Source organism: Aulonocara stuartgranti, assembly GCF_965226115.1.
Source record: "Aulonocara stuartgranti genome assembly, chromosome: 19".
NCBI lineage: Eukaryota > Metazoa > Chordata > Actinopteri > Cichliformes > Cichlidae > Aulonocara > Aulonocara stuartgranti.
The window spans coordinates 31894051-31919680 of record NC_138955.1 but is presented as its reverse complement, the minus strand read 5'-3'; the positions used below and the strand labels follow the sequence as shown (position 1 = coordinate 31919680).

At 42.3% G+C, this 25630-nt stretch overlaps 1 protein-coding gene and 1 long non-coding RNA gene across 5 annotated transcripts in view; one reads left to right on the top strand and one right to left on the bottom strand.

The window, feature by feature from the left end:
- The window catches only part of adck1 (aarF domain containing kinase 1), an 88389-nt gene that overhangs the window by 10398 nt on the left and 52361 nt on the right, over positions 1-25630 (bottom strand). For 3 of the 4 annotated variants that reach the window (XM_082515764.1, XM_082515763.1, XM_082515765.1), the window contains 5 exons: positions 23479-23637; positions 22378-22536; positions 21542-21658; positions 18702-18851; positions 17437-17634 (listed from right to left, as the gene is read on the bottom strand). In XM_082515764.1, coding sequence (XP_082371890.1) covers positions 17437-17634; positions 18702-18851; positions 21542-21658; positions 22378-22536; positions 23479-23637 — 783 coding nt within the window. Of the gene's footprint in view, positions 1-16152; positions 16263-17436; positions 17635-18701; positions 18852-21541; positions 21659-22377; positions 22537-23478; positions 23638-25630 lie in introns of those variants that run through there. The other variant, XM_082515766.1, reaches the window with a different exon arrangement.
- Positions 1-25630, top strand: part of LOC309695275 — a 158412-nt gene that overhangs the window by 94152 nt on the left and 38630 nt on the right. The gene's annotated exons all lie outside the window — the stretch shown is intronic.

Below are 25630 nucleotides of genomic sequence, written 5' to 3'. Positions count from 1 at the left end.
AAAAAAAGTTAGCTTGTTTATATTATGCTAACATAGCTGTGTCGCTAGCGGTCACGTAGCACATCATTATATACCAGCTAGCCCAACTTCAGTAACCCTACAAACGTCACTGCTGTTTAGTTTTCTGTCTTCATTTATGTTGGAAGTGATAACAGAGCTGTACGTTTTAATTTGTTTCCAAAACCTCGCAGTCAGGACATGCTATATTGTATTTAGATAGAAGCTAGCAAGCTAACTTCCTGCTAACTTCTAACTCCGTTAAATGTCATAAATTCCGTTTTCATGAATGCCTGGATGTTAAACTCAGTTGTTACACCTGGTAGAGCAGAACGCTGATCATTTTATTAAAGATGAAAGACTTTAGACAGTTTTTCAACTCTCAGTAATGCCACAGTGATCGTTTGATATATGGACCTGCAGCGGAGTTTAGGTCCAGACACGACTAGTGACGTCAGACTTAACGACCGGATTGTTATTTTTGTATGTGCCCTGGTTACACTCCGCGTTGATTATTGTAATTCTGTCTTTTCTTGGTTACTTCTCCATAGTCGTCAGCTGGTCCAAAATGCAGTTGCTCGTGTAACTACCAGAACCGCTTCTGTAGAATATATTTCTCCTGTCCTTCAACAGCTTCACTGGTTGGCTGATTTTGAGAGATAATATTGGACCTGCTTTTCACTCTCCCCTCCAGCTCCTCCATGTTTGTCAACCTGCCTGTGTATGCACTGTGCTTGAAACGTTGGGGGAATTATCGCTGTTTGTTCTTTACTATGGTGGTGACAGATTTTGGATTTCTGCTGCAATATTCTAATGATAAGATCAGAATTTGGATAAAAACATGCAAACATTCATCCTGTCTTGTATCAACGGTTCAGTCTGGTTGTAGTGGTGCAATGGTGCGGAGGATATTGTATTGGCACACTTTGGGCCCAGTAGCACCATGAGAGCATTGTTTAAACACCATTGTATGACCATGTCCATCCCTTTAGTACCAAAGTGTACTCATCTTTTGATGGCTGCTGCTATCAGGTCGCAATGTAACAAAGCTCAAATAATCTGAAACTGGTAAATTCACTGTATTCAAATACAACAACTGCATCATTTCAAAGTAGATCAAAATCTCGGAGGAATGTTTTCACACCTTGTTGCCATGAGCGATTAAGGTAGTGCTAAAGGTAAAAGGAGGTGAATCCCAGTACTTTGAATGTATACCTGATAAAGTGTCCAGCAGAAAAGGAAGAGTAGATTCACACAAATAGGCTTTCAGGTATTGCTTCAGTACAAACAGTAAATGACGGTACACAGAAAGAAGTAATGACAAAGGAATAAGGGGACGGAGGGATGATGTTTACCTCCATGGCAACTATTTGTTCTCTTTGATGTTGAAGATGGCTGCTTGAGTTGCTGCATCAGTGTCTTGCTCTACTCTACTTCAAAGGACTTTTCCTACTGCACATCAATGCAGCTAAATTACACCATTAGTCATGGAACAAAGTGATTCCAAAGCCTTATTCATTTTGCAATCTTTAGATGGTAAGTATGTCAAGAGGTGAGCAGAGGTGAGTCTGTACAAGTGCTGGACAAAACACAAGTAAACTGAACAACTGCATAAATGCAGACTAATTGGATGCGTAATATAGAAATACCTATTCACGTCATCTGAAAGTCTAAATAGATGCACAAATTATTGGTCAAGGTTAGCGCTGGGTATATTTTCAACTTGGATGCATTAACATTACAATCAGTGCTCTAAAATTACAAACGAGGGATGTTTTCAATCACAAAGAAAAATTTGGTACACGATGATGGAATAAAAAACATTTTGTTTTCTGCGAGATTTAAAGGTTTGTGTTCATACACTTTTTTTTTTACAGCTCCAGTACAAATGATTCATAGTTATAGTTTTAACAGAAGATAAGAAGCACTTCACTTGACTTAGCAACAGAGCTGAAGGAGTCCTTTTCAATAAATGAAAAACAAAGTGACCCTCACTTTGTTTTTAGGAGTGGTAATGAGTGGATTTGGTGAAGCGATGTTGTAAAAAGAGAAAGAATGTAGCAGGAGGGTCAGACTAATACAAAGTGCAGTTTTAACTGCATCCTCGGGACTGTTTTCAGAGTCAGTCTCCTAATAGCTACTTTATCATTCTAAAGAATAAATCTGCAATGTCAGATACATAAACAACTACATTATTAAGGACCATCAAACGCATCTCAGTGGTGCTCCCGTATCCAAACATCTTCAAATCACAGGGGAGCAGGATTTACTACAAAGGCTTCAGCTGCCCGAGAGCTGGTAGATTCTAGAAGGTAAAAAAAATACAATAAAATAAAATAAATCACCTTCCAGGAATAAAAGTGTGCGCCAAGGTAACACAGTGACATCACGCAGGCTGAGATGAGTGAACTGACAAAATCAAACATCAGCATGGAGGACTGCTGTTCATCCAAACTACAGGATACACTTTCATTAAACTGTATTGCTCCACAGCCTTATGTGTTCATTATTGTAACCACGATGACACAAAGCTTCTCCCTTTTATTTTAACAGGGTTACAATCATAAGACTTGCCTTACAGCTGTAGGCTTGTAGCCAAACCTTTGTTGGTTGGACAGTTATTATATTTCATTAGTCACCATCAAAAATAACAACGGTATGCTTCTAGAGATGTTAGATAAGCTGTTGCTATTGCATCACTTACACCAGAACTGGAGAGCAGACAGAGTTTTTAATTTAAAAAAATAAAATGGCTTTTTTTCCTTTGAAAAAATATTATTGTGAGAAGAATTTGATTTATCGAATTAGATCCATCAGTAGTGGTTCCTTGATTTTAATGGCTGACGTATGCCTGTGATACACTGTGGCCGTGATGGACAGTTTTCAAACTCTCTTTGTTTCATGTAAGCTTTCCATACACCAAACTAGTTTCTGATTGTAACCGATGCTTCATTTCATACTACCAGCAGGAATGCCAAGACAAGGATCGCTGTGTCCACAGGGTGCTGAAGGAAAAAACAAACTACATTTTAATACTTAAGAGAAGAAACCACAGTAGAACCATCTGTTACCAAAAGCAGCTAGGGAGAGTACGACACCTGTACGATCTACAAAGTCAGCGCTATCTAAGTAAACATCCAGAGAAATCTTTGAGCACCAATGAACTTTTACTAATACTAATACTAAAAATATTGTTATCCAGATTATAATGAGAGAAACACATCTGACAACTCTACAGTGCTGACTGTAAAGCTTTTACCTTTTTAAACTGCACTGGAAGTTAAATCTAATTACTTTTCAATGCACTTTGAAGGAAAATACCATTAACAGTGAAGAACTGTGCATTTGGATTTCTGGCAAGTTAGAAGCTCAGCAGTTAAACTTCTGATGTATGTGAGGTTCTGACTATGGACATATATAAACAGACAGATATGAGCAGGTGTTTAAACTGAATCTTATAAACCTTATTTTCATTTGCTACACAAATATTATTTACTTTTATGTGCTGTAATGTCTAATTTTTAATATCTTGAAAGGCAAATGTTTTAAACAGAGAGTATTTAATTAATATTGTATATTAATGTTTTTTATTATTTTATTTAATAAAGCCATTCATAAAAATCCAATGGTTTTTTCACTGTGTGAATAACAAACATTGGTGCCCAAAGCCCTGTGTATATTCTTCTCCAGACTAATTATATGTGCACGCTAATCTGATCAAAGTGTGTGTGTGTGTGCGCGTGCGTGCGTGCGTGTGCGTGCGTGTTAGCAAGATTTTCAGGGCTGTCAGTCCAGATAAACATAGATTTGACATGCACAGAGACAGACAGACACCATTCTGACACAGATAAACTGCTCTCTGTCTCCGTCTAATGCCCACAGGAAATGATGTGAGAAAACAACTGCAATGCAGCAAACAGCATCTGATTCATCTACATTATCTCCCACCTACACACACGCACACACACAATTTTATTCAATTCAGTTTATTAACGTAGTGCTAATTCACAGCAACAGACAGCCTCCTGTGAGCAATCACTTGGTGATAGCGGGGAAAAAAATCTCCCTTTCAACAGGAAGAAACATGCGGCAGAGCCAGGCTCCGGGAGGGACAGCCATTGCTGCGACTGGTTTGTGGGACGTGGGGAAAGAACAGAAAAGAAGACCACAGGGAGACGGCAGAAAACAGAAACCAGTGATGTTCTGCCAGGACAAGCAAGGCAAGCAGTGCTTTACTTGTCAAATCTAAATTTAGACATAAATGAAGAAATACCAAAGTAAAGCGATCTCATACAGCACTGTCATAAAGTTCCTCAATTCCATTAAATGCAAAAAAGACCAGCAAGCAAATAAACGCCATGAGGAAATGCTACAGTGAGAAGAAAATTAACATTTCTGATATATTCCCACATATGAGGCCCATTGTCTAGAAGGAATGTATGAAAGCTGTCATACAACACTAATATGATTTAAACTAAAACTAAAAACGTCTTCAAAGGCCTCGTCTCCTTGAACGCCACAGAACTGACCATTTGGACTTTGCAAGAGAGCACCAAACATGGGACACTGAAAGGTGGAAGAAAGTTTTATTCTCTGATGAGGATAGTCCTGATGGTTTCCAACATTACCAGCATGACAAGCAGATCCCGCCTGACACGTTTTCTACGCTCCGCAGTGGAGGGGACGCCATAATGGTCTGGTGTGCTTTTTCCTTCAGTGGAACAATGGAGCTTCAGGAAGTGCAGGGACGTTAAACGGCCACTGGCTGTGTCCAGATGTTGCAGAGAGCGTCCTCATGACTGAGAGCCCTCGTCTGTTTGGTTACGACTGGGTTTATCAACAGGACAACGCTACAGCACACAACGCTGCAGGACAAAGGACTTCTTCCAGGAAAAGAACATCACTCTTTTGGCCCATCCTGCGTGTTCTTGTGATCTAAATCCAACTGAGAACCTTTGGGGATGGATGGCAAGGGAAGTTTACAAACATGGACAACAGTTCCAGACAATAGATGCCCTTCATGCGGCCGTCTTCACCACTTGTTCCCACTCACCTCATGGAAGCGCTTGCATCAAGCATGCCGCAATGAATTTTTGAAGTGATCAACAATAACGGTGGAGCTGCTCATTACGGAGTTCATGTTTGGAACTTTGATTTCTGTTTTTGGGGGGTTTATGGGATTTTTGGAGGTGTGGTCCTAAACCTTTGATTGGGACTGTATTAAACATGCCCAAAATCTCACCTAAGGCCGCCTGAGGTCAGTATGTAATGATCCCTGTGAGCTGATAGTTTTCTCTACTCTTTTTTTCTTGATAATATCAATGAAACCAGATATCCTAAATGTGATTGTATCTAGCATAAAGCTCCACTCACGTATAGTTCAAAACCTTTCATTTACGAGGGGCACCCAATCAAAATAAAGCTGGCATACAAGAAGAGGACAGGAAGCTAAAATGACTTGTTTCAGACAGAGGATAAACTGAGGGACTGTTGTTTAAGATAAACAGGGATTCTTTTTAGTTATCAATCATACAAAGCTATTCTAATAGTGCAAGAAATTAGTAAAGTAGGTCCCTTGAAACATAACTAGCAAATGCAGAACAGCTGCAAGTACCATACTGAGTAGACTTACTGTAGTCTAATTTAATCTAATTCTTTGCTAAATCATTTTCTGTGAATCGCTCTAAACTCTCCTTTGTTCACTAAATAAGTTACTTCACATCTCATGTTTTTTTTCTTTATTTACTTTTTAAAAAATCAAAACCAATCGTTAACAGGGTAGAGACATAAACCTACAACATAATACCACATCACAGCACCCCAGTCCAAATAACAGGGTGCTGGGTGTTCTGAAGTGCTATGCTGATGCCTGCTTGGGGAATAACAATTAGTAGTAATTATAGGAGGTTGGGTAGCAGGCCTCACAGCTGTCAGGCGGGACACAGAGAAGGTGACAGGGCTCTCATTTGCATCTGAAAGCTTCAATAAGGACATATTGTATTGAGAGTGGCGCAATAATAAGCCAAGCAAAAGGAAAAGGGAATTCATCTTGGGGGAGGTGGAATCTGTTCTGGCGATTTTTCTTTCTCTCCAGTATATTAGAGTTAACCAGCTGATTTTGTACCACAGACAGACATAAGGGAAGAATGTCAGACACGATTTAGCAAAACCAAGTGTCATTCGTACAGAGTACACAAGCAAATTGCTACTGTATGAAGTAAATAAAATTTACTGAACCAATATGTACTTATAAAAAAGGCACCTAATTCAAGAGATGAAACATAGTTTGTACATAAATGAGAATCAATTATATCTTTAGGCACCTGTCACAAAAATACATGATTGGTTCCCATTTCATGAGCTGAATCTACAAAAAAGCCAAATATGAAGGTGTTCACTAACAAGCTGATACCCAAGAGCTTTTAGCCAAAAACTTGCCCTACCTCTGCATGGAGTGCAGTGTGTCTTTTAAAAGTCTGAGGAAACTACAGGGAGTGCAGAATTATTAGGCAAGTTGTATTTTTGAGGAATAATTTTATTATTGAACAACAACCATGTTCTCAATGAACCCAAAAACCTCATTAATATCAAAGCTGAATGTTTTTGGAAGTAGTTTTTAGTTTGTTTTTAGTTTTAGCTATTTTAGGGGGATATCCGTGTGTGCAGGTGACTATTACTGTGCATAATTATTAGGCAACTTAACAAAAAACAAATATATACCCATTTCAATTATTTATTTTTACCAGTGAAACCAATATAACATCTCCACATTCACAAATATACATTTCTGACATTCAAAAACAAAACAAAAACAAATCAGCGACCAATATAGCCACCTTTCTTTGCAAGGACACTCAAAAGCCTGCCATCCATGGATTCTGTCAGTGTTTTGATCTGTTCACCATCAACATTGCGTGCAGCAGCAACCACAGCCTCCCAGACACTGTTCAGAGAGGTGTACTGTTTTCCCTCCTTGTAAATCTCACATTTGATGATGGACCACAGGTTCTCAATGGGGTTCAGATCAGGTGAACAAGGAGGCCATGTCATTAGTTTTTCTTCTTTTATACCCTTTCTTGCCAGCCACGCTGTGGAGTACTTGGACGCGTGTGATGGAGCATTGTCCTGCATGAAAATCATGTTTTTCTTGAAGGATGCAGACTTCTTCCTGTACCACTGCTTGAAGAAGGTGTCTTCCAGAAACTGGCAGTAGGACTGGGAGTTGAGCTTGACTCCATCCTTAACCCGAAAAGGCCCCACAAGCTCATTTTTGATGATACCAGCCCAAACCAGTACTCCACCTCCACCTTGCTGGCGTCTGAGTCGGACTGGAGCTCTCTGCCCTTTACCAATCCAGCCACGGGCCCATCCATCTGGCCCATCAAGACTCACTCTCATTTCATCAGTCCATAAAACCTTAGAAAAATCAGTCTTGAGATATTTCTTGGCCCAGTCTTGACGTTTCAGCTTGTGTGTCTTGTTCAGTGGTGGTCGTCTTTCAGCCTTTCTTACCTTGGCCATGTCTCTGAGTATTGCACACCTTGTGCTTTTGGGCACTCCAGTGATGTTGCAGCTCTGAAATATGGCCAAACTGGTGGCAAGTGGCATCTTGGCAGCTGCACGCTTGACTTTTCTCAGTTCATGGGCAGTTATTTTGCGCCTTGGTTTTTCCACACGCTTCTTGCGACCCTGTTGACTATTTTGAATGAAACGCTTGATTGTTCGATGATCACGCTTCAGAAGCTTTGCAATTTTGAGACTGCTGCATCCCTCTGCAAGATATCTCACTATTTTTGACTTTTCTGAGCCTGTCAAGTCCTTCTTTTGACCCATTTTGCCAAAGGAAAGGACGTTGCCTAATAATTATGCACACCTGATATAGGGTGTTGATGTCATTAGACCACACCCCTTCTCATTACAGAGATGCACATCACCTAATATGCTTAATTGGTAGTAGGCTTTCGAGCCTATACAGCTTGGAGTAAGACAACATGCATGAAGAGGATGATGTGGACAAAATACTCATTTGCCTAATAATTCTGCACTCCCTGTACATACTTGGACTACAGATATTTAGAAGTATATGAACTATGTCTGAAAGAAAGTCCAAAAATGTACCTGACACAGGACCTGAGAGATGCATTTGACCCTTCAGTTGATCCATGTAATGTACACACTGATGCCTCAGCTGTCAAGAAGCTAATCTTAAGTAAGGGGAAACAGGGAGGAAAGGCCGGGGTACACCAAATTACACAAGACATGAACTAAAAACTGGGGGGGGGGGGGGGGGGGGGGGGGAAGCGACACTGCGTAGTATCGCGATATTTTGTTTGCTAATAATGTATCGATACAGGGACAGCAGACATCGATATTTTATTACAAAAACTTCCAGTCCACCAGCCGGTGCGGTTGAGCTTTTTCTCTAGTGAGGTCAGCAGAGGTTAGGTCAGCACATGGGAAAATTGATCAAACAAAGATGGAGGCAGAGCAAGAAATCAGGAAACTGCCATCTGCGTTTAAATCGAACGTCTGGTCGTATTTTGAACATTTTTAACAAGGATGGGACAAATGAGATGGATATGACATACTGGATTTGCAAGGTGTTTCATATGAAAATAAAGTAGTCTGGGAATACTACGAACATGAGGGCCCATCTTACATTACACCATCCAAAAATAGCATTAACCACGGACGGCAAAGCTAGCTCTAAATCAGCTCAACTGAAAAATCGACCAACACTGGACACTCTTAGCTTAACAAAGCTATCTGCCAATTCAGAGCGAGCTAAGAAAATGACATAATCTATCACGTACTTCATCTGCAAAGACCTGCATCCTTACAACATTGTGGAAAACGAGGGCTTTTCTTATATGCTCAAGACGCTGGAACCCAGGTATGTGACACCATCACGACGTTTTCTCGCGGACACAGCCGTACCCAATCTCTACATAGACGTGAAGCGTAAAGTTGAGGAAAGTTTGAGCACAGCAGAAAGGGGTGCATTAACTTGCGACGCATGGACCTGTGTAATTGCTACAGAACAATTTATGTTATACTTTGTTATTGCTAGAGAAGAATATTTATTTTATTATTTTACATATAAATTTTTTTTCCTGGGGACCCTGTGACACCCCATTGAAGAGCCGTAGGCTGTGGATCTCTTAAGATCTCACTGTTGGGTTTGTAAGGCCATGTTACTCCTAAGTTTCTATCTTGTTCAAAGAGAAGATATAAAACAAAGTTCTAAGCTAATCGACCTTAGTGTTCTCCTTTTTTAAAAAGAATCGATACGAGAATCAAATCGTTAAACAGAATCGAAAATGGAATCGGAATCGTGAAAATCTTATCAATACCCATCCCTAGTTGTCACCGACAATACTTCTAATATGACAATTGCCACTCAGCTAGCGGGATACCTGCATGTGAAGTGTTTCGCCCATAAGCTCAATCTGGCATCACAACAAGCCTTAAACCGCCTGCAGTATCCAGGGTCTTGGGGAGAGTGCGGCGCATAACTGTGTTTTTCAATAGAAACTTGGTGGCAAACCACGCTCTGGAGCAAAAACAGAAAATGTTACAGCTCCCGACTCACAAGCTCAAGACCGACGTCTGTTTAACTTTTTTTTAGGGCAGCAACAAACAGGACAGTTTACTTATTTTAATTTAAGACAAAATGTTTTATTTTATTTAAATTTAAAACTTTTTATTTAATGTAAAATTATATTTTGTTTTAATTTACTTTCACATTCTTCAGTTAATGAAGGGGCCGCATAGTTTTTACAAATTGCTATAATTGTACCAGATGGTTGCATTTAGTTTAGTTGGACTAGACTGTAATACAAACCGTTCACTTTGTCAGCAATAAAACTGAAATGAGAGAAAGACTGAGTGTGAGACTTTGATATTAGATAAAATTAATATTGATAAAGTTTACCTTTATGGACAGAATCTGCAGTAGAAAAAATGTGATAAATCGCAAAATATAATACTCAGAATATCGCAAATAATTAAAAAAAATTGCAATAATATCGTATCGTGAGTGAAGTATTGTCATAATGTCGTATCGTGGGGTGTATGGTGATTCCCACCTCTATTAGCCACCACCTTAAGTAGTGGATGCCTGACTAAGTCATGAGTCACAGGTGAGTTGATTGCTGACAGGTGTGTGGGCCAAATGTGGGAACCCACAATGAGTAATGAGGAGGGACAGGAAAGACAAGACAACCTCAGCAGGAGGCCTGTTAGCTGTGTCCTGATGGGTAAAGGTACCTTCTATTAAGACTATTTTGGCCAGCAGTCATGAATAGGGATGGGTATCGAAAACTGTTTCAATTCCTTGGAATCGTTTGCCACTTTTAAAAACGATTCCCTTATCGATTCCAGTCGCCCCGAATGACGTCATCACGTTGAGTAGCGTCTTTTACCCAGTAGGAAACACGGCGCCTGAGCGGCACAAACGCTCAAAAGTTTGGTTACACTTTATGAGAAAGGATGACAACAGGGCAACGTGCAATACTTGCAAAGTAGAGATTTCATCAAAGGGAGGAAACACTATGAACATGCAAAAGCATTTGCTCAAAAAACACGCGATTGCTTTCAACGAATGTCGTGTTTTTGATCCGCTCCGGACTAGCGAAGCTCAACCCAGCAGCAGCGGTAGCGTTTCCACGTCCTCTCCCGTTAATACTGCAGGTAACTAATCAATTAGCATTGCATATTATGTTAGCGCGATTTACCTTATTACAAAACCTGCTATTACTGTGCGTTGCATTTAGATAACCATGATGAGACAGAGTCTGGCTCAGATGCTGGCAGTTCTCGCTGCAGTCTACCGGCAGCGTCTCCTTTCAGGCCAGGATAGACGAATGTCACCGAGCAGTGACTCAGTTTGTGGTCAAAGGCTTGCACCCATTTGCCACAGCAGATGCCCCCGATTTCACTTTGGTAAGTGAATGTGTTTAATTGTAGGCAGGGACATTACTGGATATTCTTGTGTAATTGCTACAGAATAATTTATGTTACACTTTGTTATTGCTACAGGAGAATATTTATTTTATTATTTTACATATACATTTTTTTTCCTGGGGACCCTGTGACACCCCATTGAAGAGCCGTAGGCTGTGGCTCTCTTTAGATCTCACTGTTGGGTTTGTAAGGCCATGTTACTCCTAAATTTCTATCTTGTTCAAAGAGAAGATATAAAACACAGTTCTAAGCTAATCGACCTTAGTGTTCTCCTTTTAAAAAAAAAAAAGAATCGATAAGAGAATCGATAAAGAATCGAATCGTTAAACTCTTATCAATACCCATCCCTAGTCATGAACTTACAATTTGTGCAGCTGGTGAGGAGTTTTAGTCTTTATTTCAATAAATGTTTCTGAATTTACTGTCATTGATTAAATTTGTCAAATTCAGTTATTCCTTTGCTGATCTAACTCTTGACCGTGGTGATCCTTATTGAGTGTTTTTGCAGTGTGAACTTTGTTTACCTTCTCAATATATGTGCTTGTCTTGCTATTTCTGGATTTTTCTTGGCCAGGTGTTTACTGATATACAGACTGGTTCATTTTAGTTTTATTCCAGTTTAGTTTTAAGAACATTCATTGTTAAAAGGGGTTTCGTCACCTTTATTTCTTCGAGGCAGAGGGTTCAGTGTCTTCACTGGCTATTTGCTTTCTATGAAAATATCAAAGTTATAATATTTTGTTGTTCCAGTGAATCTATATTAGCTTCACTAAGATCCCTGCCCTCCTCTGCAGCTACATTGCTAGCACACGACCTGGGTCTGTTCTCCAGGCTGCTTATAATAACGTCATTAATGCAGGAGTACTGGTCCAGATCTGCCACTTGCCACTACAAAGGGCCATCTTTTAGGTTTCTGTAGCTCTGTGATCTGCCCCATTTTTGTCTAGTAGTGGTTTCTGTTGTTTGGTGATATCTACAGTTTAGATCCAATTTAGATTCAGATTTAAATGGAGAACAATGACTTTTTCATTTCTTTTACTTCCTTTTCTAAGTCTGTGGCTTTTTTTGGTGGCATTCTGTTTGACAGCCTGACAAGAACAATGACGTGCACCAGGGAGACCAGTATTTGTGTCAATCAACATATGAGAAGAGAGAAAGACATTGACAGGAGCTGTTAAGTGGCAAACTGAATGTTTACAACTCGCAGTACTTGCAGTAGAATACATTTATGGGCATGAAAACACCTGAAGTCAAAGATTAAGGTGTGCGGCCCAATACTTTTTTCCATATAATGTATGATAAAATACTTGTGGTGTCACCGACTGGATATATTTGTGACTAATGACTTTGTTTTCAGTGTTTCAGAAAGAAGCATTCAATTAGAAGAACATATTCCTGTATATGAAAGAAAAGCAAAAAACCCCAGAACTCTAAAAGCACTCAATATTTTCTGCGTGTGCGTGATTGCATTAACACTAATGGAATGCATCATCAGTTATTATAAAGATCCATGAATAAGAGGCAAGAACAAAGACTGAAGACAGAGCAGCAAAGGACAGAAGAGAGGAGGTGTGTGTGTGTGCGTGTGTGTGTGTGCGCGTGTGTGTGTGCGTGTGTGTGTGCGTGTGTGCGTGTGTGCGTGTGCGTGTGTGTGTGTGTGTGTGTGCGTGTGTGTGTGTGTGTGCGTGTGCGCGCGTGTGTGTGCGTGTGTGTGCGTGTGCGCGCGTGTGTGTGCGTGCGTGTGTGTGCGTGCGTGTGTGTGCGTGTGTGTGTGTGCGTGCGTGTGTGTGTGCGTGTGTGTGTGTGCGCGTGTGTGTGTGTGCGTGTGCGCGTGTGTGTGCGTGTGCAAGTGTGTGTGTGTGTGTGTGTGTGTGCGTGTGTGTGTGTGTGTGTGCGTGCGCGTGTGTGTGCGTGTGTGTGTGGGGACGGGTATTAACATCTTCATAGGGATCAAAAATTGGTAGTTTACTATACTTGTGGGGACAAACAGTCCCCACAAGTTTGAAGGCATTTTTGAGACTCAAAATGTGGTTTTAGTGTCAGGGTTACAATGAGGTTATGGTTAGATTTAGGGTAAGGGTCAGGGAAAGCATTATGTCAATGAGATGGTGCTTAAACGGTGCTCGGACCGGTGGCTAAAAAATGAAGAACACACACTTTGTCCAGAAACCTCTCTTGTTTAGCTGTTTTTTGTAAAAAGACAACAATGTTAGCCTTTTCTGCAGCTATAGGGGATTTATGGTATCACTCTTGGCTGGAAGCAGTGCTTAAACAATGGAAAAAACACCAATTCTGTCTAAAAACCTCTCATGTTTAACTGTTTCCCACTTTTTCTTTGGTCATTTTAGCCTTTTTGGCCAGGGTGAAGGGAGTATCTGCCATCAAACAAGAAGACAGCCGCATAATTTAATAACGTGGTTAGACTACTCAACGTAAATTACACACCAACATTAAGTTATATATATATATATATATATATATATATATATATATATATATATATACATACATATACACACACATACATACATACATACATACATACATACATATATATATATCTAGCAGCTGGATAGGGTAGGGGCCTGGGGAGTCTGTATCCAGTAAGGGTCCTAAGGCTAGACCCCCTATGTTAAGCAAGCCTACCGCAGACATGAGCGAGACAGATAAATATGAAGGCATGCCGGCTCGGACGTCGCCCGGATCAACAAGGTCCGTGCCAGGTGTTGAGGAACCAGGGCACCCTGACGAGAAGTGGGCTACTGGAACAAGAAGGCATCAGTGGGCAAGAGACCAAAACAGGGCGTTGTTGGAGTGCTACTACGCAAGTAACCCTGGCGGAAGGGGCTACATGAATAAACAACTAGTAGCTCAGTGTTCCAACATTCGAAAGAAGGGACTGCTCTCACAGCTAGAGATTGACGAGGTACAACACAAATGCTACGGCAAGGAGGAGTCAGGACGCCAGGTCAGGGGGGAGATATCATCACCCCCACCCGAGATTGGGTATCAAGCTCCAAGTGCGATAGGAGAAGGATCGTTGAGTGTGAGAGGAACTGACCTGAAAAATAGGATCATGGCCAAGCTTGAAACCTGGACCCCCCGTAGCCGGTTACCAAGATTACGTGAAGTACCCTCAGAAGGTCTGCTAGATGATGTTAATGCAGCACTACGGACGATACCTACAACCACGATTACCGACACTAACAAGCTGATCTACAATACGGCAGCAGTGATCAGTGAGATGCTTGGCTACAAGTTGAACAGCGACAAGGGGCAGTACCCTCCCATGGAGAAGGAGGCTAGAGGCTAAGATCAAGGTAGCACGGAGGGAGGTTAGCCAACTATTGGAGTTGCAGAAAGGCGCGATGAGGAAGGTGCCTAAGAAGTACAGGAAGCTGTCCATACCTGAGGCCTTGGAAACTGCCAAGCAACGACTCACAGCCTTGGCCAGCCGCTTAAAGAGAGATAGAAGGCAAGAGAATAAACCAGCTGTTCTCCATGGAACCAGCCAAGGTGTACTCTCAGTGGCAGGGGAACAATATGAGAACAGCACCACCAAGGCTGGAGGCAGAACAATACTGGAAGAGCATATGGGAGAAGGACACAACCCATAACGGCAATGCTCAGTGGCTAGAGGATCTGAGGGCAGACCACAGCGACCTCCCCGAACAGGGTCCAGTAACCATCACCGTGGCAGATATCCAAGAAAGGGTCTCTAGTATGAAAAGTTGGACAGCACCAGGCCCTGATATGGTTCATGCCTACTGGCTGAAGAAGCTGACTGCACTCCACGAGTGCCTGGCAGCACAAATGAACCAGCTGCTAGTTGACGAGAGACACCCGGAATGGCTAACCGAAGGCCGGACAGTCCTGATCCTCAACGACCCCAAGAAGGGACCGGTCCCCTCCAACTACCGACCAATAACCTGCCTCAGTACTACATGGAAGCTCCTGTCAGGCATCATATCGCCTAAGATGAACAGGCACATGGGTCAATACATGAGCGGGACACAGAAAGGAATTGGCAAGAATACCAGATGCGCAAAACACCAGCTACTGGTAGACAGAACAGTCAGCCGAGACTGCAGGACCAGACTGACCAACCTGTGCACTGCCTGGATTGATTACAAGAAGGCCTATGACTCAATGCCCCACAGCTGGATACTGGAATGCCTAGAACTATATAAGATCAACAGGACCCTGAGAGCCTTCATCAGGAACTCAATGGGGATGTGGCGGACAACACTGGAGGCCAACCTCAAGCCCATAGCACAAGACACCATCAAGTGTTGTTCTGCATAGGCCTGAACCCCCTCAGTGAGATCATTAACAAGACTGGCTACGGATACCGACTACGGAATGGAGCAGTTGTCAGCCACCTCCTGTACATGGATGACATCAAGCTGTATGCCAAGAGTGAACGACACATCGATTCACTGATCCACACCACCAGGCTATACAGCAATGACATTGGAATGTCGTTCGGGCTGGAGAAGTGTAGTCGGATGATAACAAAGAGAGGGAAGGTAGTCAGAACTGAGGGGATCAAACTACCAGAAGGCAACATTGCAGACATAGAGGACAGTTACAAGTACCTGGGGATCCCGCAGGCGAATGGGAACCATGAAGAGGCCGCTAGAAAAGCTTCAACCACCAAGTACCTGCAGAGGGTCAGGCAAGTCCTGAGGAGTCAGCTGAACGGTAAGAACAAGATCCTCTGTCAGTGTGCCCCAGGGCAGCTGTGGCTACAATGTAGCTTGCTATCGCCAGTGTGTGAATGTGTGTGTGGATGGGTGAATGACTGAATGTAGTGTAAAGCGCTTTGGGGTCCTATGGACTAGAAAAGCGCTATACAAATGCAGGCCATTTACCATTTACAAGATCCGGGCTATCAACACCTATGCCCTGCCCGTGATCATGTACCCTGCTGGGGTAATAGGCTGGCCAAAGGAGGAGATAGAAGCCACTGACATCAAGACAAGAAAGCTCCTTACCATGCATGGAGGGTTTCACCCCAAGTCCAGCACCCTGAGGCTGTACGCTAAGCGGAAGGAAGGGGGCCGGGGACTGGTGAGTGTCAGCACCACAGTCCAGGATGAGACAACGAACATCCACGAATACATCACGAAGATGGCCCCAACGTGCTCAGTGAATACCTCAGGCAGCAGAAACCCAACAAAGTGGAGGGAGACGAGGAACCATCATGGAAGGACAGGCCCCTGCACGGTATGTACCACCGGCAGATAGAGGAGGTGGCTGATATCCAGAAATCCTACCAGTGGCTGGACAAAGCTGGACTGAAAGACAGCACAGAGGCACTAATCATGGCGGCACAAGAACAACCTGTTGCTCTACCTCTGGATCACTGGATCACAGTACAGTATCTTGTTTCGCTTTTTGTTGTCGTTTTATTTTTTGTAGCAATAATTGGACTGCAAGAAATTCCTGATAGTTGTTGTTCTGAATTTCACTGAATGTTGACCAAGCAGGTATTGAAAAAAATAACAGTCCATGTACCAACAAAATGAATGTGTCCTCCACCATAAACTGGAGATGGACCTTATTATCAGCTTTCAGTTCAGAAGCCTGCATCTCTGGTGGCATGGAGGTACATTAGTACACATCTGGAAAGGCACCATGCCTGCTGAATAGTACATACAGGTTTACAGGCCACATATGCTCCTATTAAGACAACATATTTTTGAGAGGACGGTTTTGTTGCTTCTGTCAGGGTCCTGGATCTCTGACGAAGCATTTTGTATATTTTGGACTCATTGTTTATGTTCAGTTATGTACAGTTTTCTCTCTTCTATCCCTGTAGACCGTAGTGTACTCCATTTGTATTTATTCCCCAGTTATAGATATTGTCGGTTCTGTACACTCTTGTAATTTTACAGCCATAGTTCTCCACTTCCCTTCGTCTCTGTGTTAGGTATTCCGTTATGTTATTTCCTCTCTGACTTTGGTAGCCCTTGTCTTGTGTGTTTAATATTCAGTTTTAGTTTCCCAGTCTCGTTTCCCAGTTGCTTGGACCTGTGTGTTCCCAGCAGTTGTGTTAACTTCTGCAGTTATTTGTACCCTCATTGTGTTTTGTCTCGCTGTCTTCATCATATTGTTTGCTTTTTGTTTTTAAGTGGTACATTTTCTCAGTTTCAACATTTGATGTATTTTCTGTGTTTCTGTGTTTCTGCAAATAAAATATGGGTTGAATTCATTTGCAAATCATTGCATTCTTTTCTTATTTGCATGAATCCCCCTACTGGAGCGCTGAGGCATTACCAGTGGACCAATGTACAATCAACCCAGCAACGGTGTCAAAGCCAAAACCTAAAATGATCCATTACACTACAATTTACTCTTATTCACAGCAGTAGTAATAAAACAGTAATACCAGTCTGTCATGGTTTCAGGTCAAATTGAGAGGATAAGATGATGAAGTAACAGTAAGCTTGAGTGTGTACAAGTTCATACCTCGGAACGGGTGACAGGTACAGAACTAATACCGGCATTCACCGCCTTCCAGGACCGAGCAGTCAGTACACAGGCAAAGAGGGGGTACAGATCCCCAGCGCCCAGTCTGCGGCTGTAACGCTCCACCCCTGACATGTCGCCCTTAATCAAAGCCTGCCACAGCTGACAGTAGTTCAACCTGAAGTCTGGTTGCAGAACCTATGGAGGCAGCAGAGAATATGTGATTAAGAGTGACTGGTTCACAGGTAAGAGGCTGGGCAGTAATACCAGCACTATATTCACTGTTTTACACTGTAGTAGATCACTGAGGTCACTGAGACTTGAACCCATCTGAGATTTTCAGTAGATGCACCTGTGGTATCAACTTGAACATCCTAGGCGACTTCCTTCTTGGGTTAATGCATTCACATTTTTTTCAGAAAACTTGACTTCTGACGTCGAGGTCACTGAGATTTGAAGTTTGAAGTTATCACATTCACAAACCAAGGTGTCCAAGCAGTTACCACAGTGTCTCTTCAGGCTTTTAGGGCTTAGGGTTACAAAAAGAGAGAAATCTGCTTCATCTCTTAATGCATTTCTTACTTTAGGCATATTTAATCCCCCTGCTAAGAACCATTTACCAACTCCAGCACTTGGAGCACAAAAGCCCTGCATAGTATCCTACTGGTAATAATACTGAATATGAGTATGTGTATGTGTGTCTATCTTAGCTTGATTAATATTCTTCTCCAAAATCACAGATGAAATCTCAAATCATTAGGAATAAATTGGTGCTATTATGATCCAAGGGAAGTCTCTGTGTACTGGTACTGTGTGTCAAAAATGATGGAGTTGCATATTTATTACTAAAATCCTCTTTATGCACAAAGAAATAGGCAGAAAATAAACTTATGGAAGAATGGTCCATGTCTGTATCAGACTGTGGGTGTTTGAAAGAACGAGTGTGTTAATAATCAAGGAGTGTGTGTGTTTGTTTGTGTGTCTAGGACATGAGTGCACACATGTGCCTGTATTATTAAGGCGGTGGTGCATTCAAACACAGCACTCTGCTGAGAACAACATCAAATGAGTTGTTTATCAAAAAGCTTTTATCCTGTGTAGCTCTAATAAAAGTGTGCCTGTTAAAGTGTGTATGTTTATTTTTCATGTGCATCTTAGCTGTCTACCCTTTGACTCAAGGCCTCAGCCAACAGCATGAAAAATGGACAGCAATATTGGAACAAATGGCATTTTCTTTCTGCACAGGCAAGATCGAGATTTCCCACCTGATACAGGCCGTGATCAAGCAGAACAATCTCGTTCTTTTTGGTCTGCGGACACTTTCGGACCAGCACATTGCCTGGGTGGGGGTCACAGTGAACAAAGCCGTGGACAAAGATCATTTCACTGTACATCTTGCCCAGGTTTTCTGAGATCTGTTGAAAACATGAAGGGGAATGTGTAAAGTTAAATCAGAAAAAGAAGAAGAGAGAAGAAGCTTAAAATAAGAGTTCAGCAGTTCTTGGTTTGTGCTGTTCAAGAAAGAAAATGTAGAAGTTTTTCTGTCTTTTTGACCCAAATGCAGAAGAAATAAATGAGTCTGATGGCAGTGAGTCCAAGAAAAATGCAGTTTAATTACTACAAAGACAAAGAGGGAAAAAAAGCCTTCAAAGCTGACGGCAGGAAAAGCACTAACCTACTAATCAGGTGAGATGAGAGATGAGAGATGGCCTTTATTTGTCAGTTGCAGGTCTTTTGCCCACAACCGAGATGACAGACCTTGCCGACCGTACATACAATACAAACATCACATTGGGGAGACAGGTCAGGCTAGGTAGCGAGGAAAAAAAACATTGAAATGTGTAACACAGAAGGATAATACAGGAATGCACAGATATCAACACACCACAGCACAATAAACACAGACAGCAACATGGGAAAGAGTTCCAGTGTGTACATCTGATCTGGGGCCGCTGCAATCTTTCGACTGCGCCTCCAGCTGACCCGATGTCCACATCAGAGGGGAGGCAAGCGTTGGAGGTGGCATTGGATCCAGGGTAGGGAGGGTGATGCGTGAGTGAGTGCTTATCAGTATCAGTATATGTATGTGTGTGTGTGTCCATAGTTCAGCTGAGACAGTGTCCTTCGCCCTGCCAGGCTAAGTAAACAGTCTTCCAGCCAACCCAGTTGGCCTTGCATGGAATGGGAAGAACAAACTCAACACAGTCGTTACAGGGAGTTTTTGTTCGGCTCCGGCTTTGAGCCCACAGCTGGCGCCGATGGGATAGCCGCATTATGATGGTCATGAGAATTTCAAAGCTGTTCTTTAACACTCCAACACTGGTCTCTCAATCTCCCGCTGGAGAACGGCAAGTTTCTCCATGATGTTATCAAACTTGTGCTCTGTGGTCTTGTCATTCTTGTGCTCAAAGAGCAGATTCTGAGACCTCACGACCGCAGTCAGCTGCTCCAAGATGTAATCTGACTACCACTCAGAGGTGTTGTTCGAAGTGGACTTTTCCCTGATGTAATCCAATGTACGCTCAGAGGTTATTCTGAGTATTCATGGCAGCCGTAAGCTTCTCCAAGGTCTTAACCGTGCTGCACTCAGTGAGCCCTTTCTGTGAAGTCGCACCTCATCCCAGTGGACAGTCTTGTGGGCGTTTGAACAGCCGGTTCCGCTTTCTTAATTCTCCAATAAGCCAGGGCCAAGCCAGCTCCGATCAGCAAGAACCCTGTTATCATGGTTTCGAATAGGTAGATATCTTCAGCGTCCTCGATCGACAGTCCCGCCAGGCACACGATCCTCCATTTCTGCCACCCGTCCATCGTGTATCCGGCAGGGAAAGTACCTCCAGGACACTCGGGCTCTCCCGAGCCCAGACTTCTCGTTGAGAAAAGGGTGTCAATAGCATTCAGAGACCAGTTGATCAAATCCATAATTCTCTTTAGGTTTTAGAAAATACAATAGTCAGAAACAATAAACATAATGTTCTGGAGTAAAGTGGAGACAAGAGGAGGGAGACCGAACGAACAGGTGAACAGAATCAAGACAATTACAAGGATTTGCAAAAACCATATTTTTAAACGGCGTCATGCTGCGGCGTTGCCTCAGTTCTTCACTTACACTGTTTCACAGCTTCACTCCACACACAGAGGTGGTTCCTGGAGTACTGATATCCAAGATGGCGCCTGCCAGAGGTCGACATTGCGGAGCTCTTTGAGTCAAGTTACTTCTTTTTTTTTTTCTTTTCTTCTTCCGAACCACACAAAAGTTCACTGTGACCGAGGGACCTTATTGTGACTGAGAGAGCGCAGCGATGTTGGACTGTCTGACCCGTCCTCGCTGGAATCCTTTCCTGAGCTAGCAGGCTATGCTGACTCAACACTAAGCCGACCACTGACAGGGAGCCCTCCTGGCTGGGGGAAGGACACCCGATGAGGCACTAACACCTACATAGCCTACAGGACTGTTTCCTTGTCCTGCAGGCGTTTGTTTCTTTTCTTTTCTTTTTTACAGATTTGTAGTCAGTGTTAGCATGAAATTTTCATGGACAAAAGTTGGCCAGAAATACTATTTTTAGTTTTGCTATGAACACTCTTTCCTGTGTTTAATGCGTTTTGCTACTAAAACAGTTGTGCATAAATAAAAATACTGGTAGCCGCCAGTGCTACCCCTTAGCTTCCTAGTAGATGCACCAATAGTATTAATTTAAAGATCCTAGGTGGTACCTTTCTCGATTTATTGTGTTCACAAGATTTTCAGAAAATTTGGCCTCTGACATTGACCGTGAGGTTAAAGTCACTGGGATTCAAACATCTCAGAGACTTTTAGTAGACACACTTATGGTATCAGTTTGAAAATGCTAAGTGACTTCCTTCATGAGAGTTTGGATTCACATTAATGGGTGTCCACAGTGCCCTCCCACCCAGGTGGTGATGACAGTACCCATCAGCCTTTTACAGCTGAGGGGTGAAAAGATGACACACAGGACGTCAGGACACGTCCTGTGTAGATACAGACGGGTGGGAGGGGGGACAACCGTCGCACACAGCTCACACCTGCACGACCTTGAATATTAGTCAGTAAGCTATTAACCATTAACCATCAGAGTGCAGGCAGTACCTCATTGACATTGATGCCATGTGTCTGCATGTAATCCCTGTCATTGACTTGGCCCCCGTCTGCAAACTCCATGGTCAGGATTCTCTTGGTGGAGAGATTCCAGTGGATCATGGGAATCTGGACAGAGAGATGTGCAACAGACGATGGGATGTGCAGGTTTATCCTCTATATCTTTTTCACATTTACTCACTGTTCAGTCTCCTGTGAAGCTGTTTAGCAGAGGTTCATTAGAAGGCTCAGTTCTTATCCTGGTACTATTTTAAATGAAATGAAACAACTGCTTCAAAGGAGTAAATCTAGTGTACTTTAGGTTATTTAGTAACATTCAGTTGAAAATTAGTTAAATTCCACTCATTACAGTTTACAGGAGAAAAATGTGAGTAAGAAACATAAAAGTCGGCAGAATGACAGATGAGCCTGTGAAAACAATTAACAATTACATTTGTTATTGGACCAAATTTGAACAAAATCATCTTTTATTCTGCCAAATTTTATGTCTCTGTCAAGTTAAATTGAAGCAATAAAAATGCACAATACACCGTGACAAGAAAGAATAAAAAAAAAGTAACATTTCTAACTGTAAGAACATAAAAACCGAACAAAGAAAAGCAAGTCTCAAAAACAGCACCAGAAAAATTTAATGATAACTGACAACGCAGCAAACGGGAAGCTCTCATAGACCATAAAAACTCTGACCTCTGTTAACTGTAAGAATCATATTTTATAAATCAAAGGCCTTAAATTAAAACCAGCTGTTTAGAATACATGTGTACACAAAACTGTTACACTGTTACTCTAAAGGGAAGTCTCATTTTCATGCATGCCCATATCAGTACCTTAAGAAAGTGAAAGTGGGCCAACATGTCGGCCACCTTCTCAGCATTGCGTCCCTCGTTAAGGAAGTCCAGCTCCAGAGGCATGTTTTTCTTGGCCTCCTCCACCAACCACATTAAGGCAAAGTCCGGGAAGAGCCAATGAACCGCCTTCAACAACACCTTCAAATTAAATACATATATCCAAAAAAGAAGAATCAGTCTCACTGTAAGCATAATAAAACAGCAAACATATATACAACGGTACCCTCTCAACATATTAATACATATTATAAGAGTGGCTGATTAGACTCTCCCTGCAAAGATCATTACTAAGCAAATCAAGTGTGAGGACAGAAAATTGCTGTTCAGCAACTCTCTACATCATCACTTAATGCCGGCACTTAGCTGCGCTCCTGGCTAAAGTGCTGTTTGGAACAGCAGACGAGATGAGCTTCATCACTTGTGAAAGAGGCTCTTCTGAGTTCATTAGTCAAGGTTAGAACTGCTCAGCATGTAAAAACAGATGCAAAATGTCTTCCTGTTGCTCTAAAGGAGTGTCGTCAAATCTGCTAACGTGCATGAGGTTAGAACAACCACGTCACAATACAACGATCTCGATACCGGACGAGGGGTGTTTCTCTGGGTGGAATCAGCTGACGAGGCTTTTACAAAATATTCCTTTCTTTCAAAATGTGGTTGAACAGTAAATGTGAAAAGTCATCTTTTCAGGCTATAACGAATACTTGAATTCAGCTCAAAATTCAACAGATATACATGGTACATAGTAGCTTCCACTTTGTTATTATACCACTTACAGTTTGCTGTGGAATAGTTCATTGTGCAGAAAGGTGACAGCTGGACTTGTTGCACAGGTGGCATCCTACCCTGGTACCTGCTGGCTAAGCTCCTGTGAACTGCCTATTGTTTCAAAAATGTTCGTCTGGCACGGAAGCGACTGGAACACTTGAATTCAATGACAGCGTTAATGATAAACCTACTAGCTGACAAAGTTGTTGTCAATAAACTGATCATAAGTTTAAACTGATTGATTTGCATTAGGCCAATGGACCAGCCCCACATGTCCTAACTCATTCAAAAGCAGTTGAACAGACAGAGACTCACTTCCATTACTAGGATGTCGTTGGCGCTTTGTTTCTGGACTTTGGGGTGTTGGATCTTGACTGCCACCGTCTTTCCATCATGTAGCACTGCCTTGTGGACCTGTGCTAAGGAAGCTGCACCCTGAGGCTTCTCTTCAAAGGAGAGAAATAATTCTGACAACTGGAGGAGACAGAGGGGGGATGAGGGATTATGAAGGGAAAGAGGTGAAGAATTAGGAGATGGGAACAACATCAAAGTACACGCACACACACGCACACCCTGCCTGCTAGCATCTTGCACATCCTCTTGTTATGCACTGGATTGCCTCAGATTGTGTTTTCCCACCTTTGCATCTGATTTTTAACACACTGCCACCCTGTTTGTTTCACACACTCCGAGAATCAATAAGTGGCCCCATCACAATAAAATCTGCTGAGAAGTTTCCCTCGCAAAATCAAAAAGCAACGGAAACCATAATTGAGTCTGAAATTGGCACAGTTAACTCCATAACTGACTGTAAAGTAAGAACATAAGACAGCTGAGTGGGGAAGTAAAATACTTCTGTTTTTAAAATAAATACTTTGTGATGACGGTCTACAGCAGGTAAAACACATCAAAATCACAGCTGCTCTTACAGTAACACACTATCTTCAAGTCCTTGGGTTGCCTTTTATGTTTAAATGTTTCTATTAAATATGTCCATGCTATGAAAATTATATATTTTTGAACAGTTTTGTCAGATAAAAATGCAAATGGGGGTTATGATTATTAAAAGTTTACTAAATTAGTCAGTAAGACAATGAACAGTTGAAGAATACAAAAAGCAGTTGGTAATAAAAGTCCAAACTATCAAAGAGTTCTGCACATGTTTATACAGGCAGTATTATTAGAATCCATAACATACATTTTCATTGCTATGCAGATGATACCCAGCTTTATCTACCCATGACACCAGGTGACACACACCTTTTTACATCACATGAATGCCTTAAAGACATAAAGACCTGGATGAGCGCTAACATCCTGCTTCCAAATTCAGATCAAACTGTGGTTATTGTATATTAGAAACAATGTATCCAACCAGATTATTATTATTAGAATCATCCTGTGTCACAGTGACAAATTAGTCAATGCATTTATTACTTAGTTTGACAATTGTAGTTTATTATTGTCAGGTTATCCTAAAAACTCCCTGAAACACCTTCAGTTGCTGCAGTGTCCTACTGAAAGGGACTAGCAGGACGTTTCCCCTCACACTGGCTCATTATTGTCCCCCCAGATAAAACCAGTATTAAATTTCAAATCCTTTTCCCTGGGGTCTTACATAATCAGGCCCATCTTATCTTAAAGACCTCAGGTCTGTCTTCTTCGGCTGCTGGTCTTCTTGTGGTTCCTCGGGCGTTTGAAAGCAGAGTGGGAGGCACAGCCTTACACTGCATTAGGCCTAGGGCAGGGGTCAGCAACCCGCGGATCCGGGTGGTTATTTTTTTTCATTGCTCAAAATAAGCGTCACACTCGCGGAAGCCGGTATACTCGCCGAAACGCCGTGCATTTATCGAGACTTTCGACCCCAGTTAGGCCAGTTATGGATCTTCGGATCCACATTATGTCAGCAGCTCCACCGTGAACTATGTTAAAACAAACAGCGCTCACGCCTCACAGACGACAGCTTACAGTCCTGCGTAAAGATGAATGTGACTTCGTACAGCCCCGATTTGCAGACGCTGTGCGCAGAGGTTCGGGACCATAAGTCTTATTGTAAACATATCACGGCAGACCCGACGATGTTTCCATGAACACGCTTTTCAGCATCTCTTTATTGACCACTTTTCACACACGGTTGCTATACGCACACAGCCGGCTGTAGCTTTTCAGCTCACAGCCCGACAACACAACAGCAGAGAGAGCACAGACGTTAAGGCGAGGCGTGATTGCGGGTGCCGCTCAGGTGCGTCCGCCTCCCCTGCAGCGGCGCTGCAGACCACGCCCCGCCACACACATTAACCAGGTAAAATACATATTTAGGCAGAATTTTGCAAATATCTATTTTTCATTTTTTAGCAGCATAGAGTTTTTTTTCCAATTACTTTTTAAAAGTCAGGTCAAGGCTCCAAAAGCCCAAAGGCGATATAAGGGGGCGGCTCACAACAGTTTTTGTTTGCTGGATCATTTT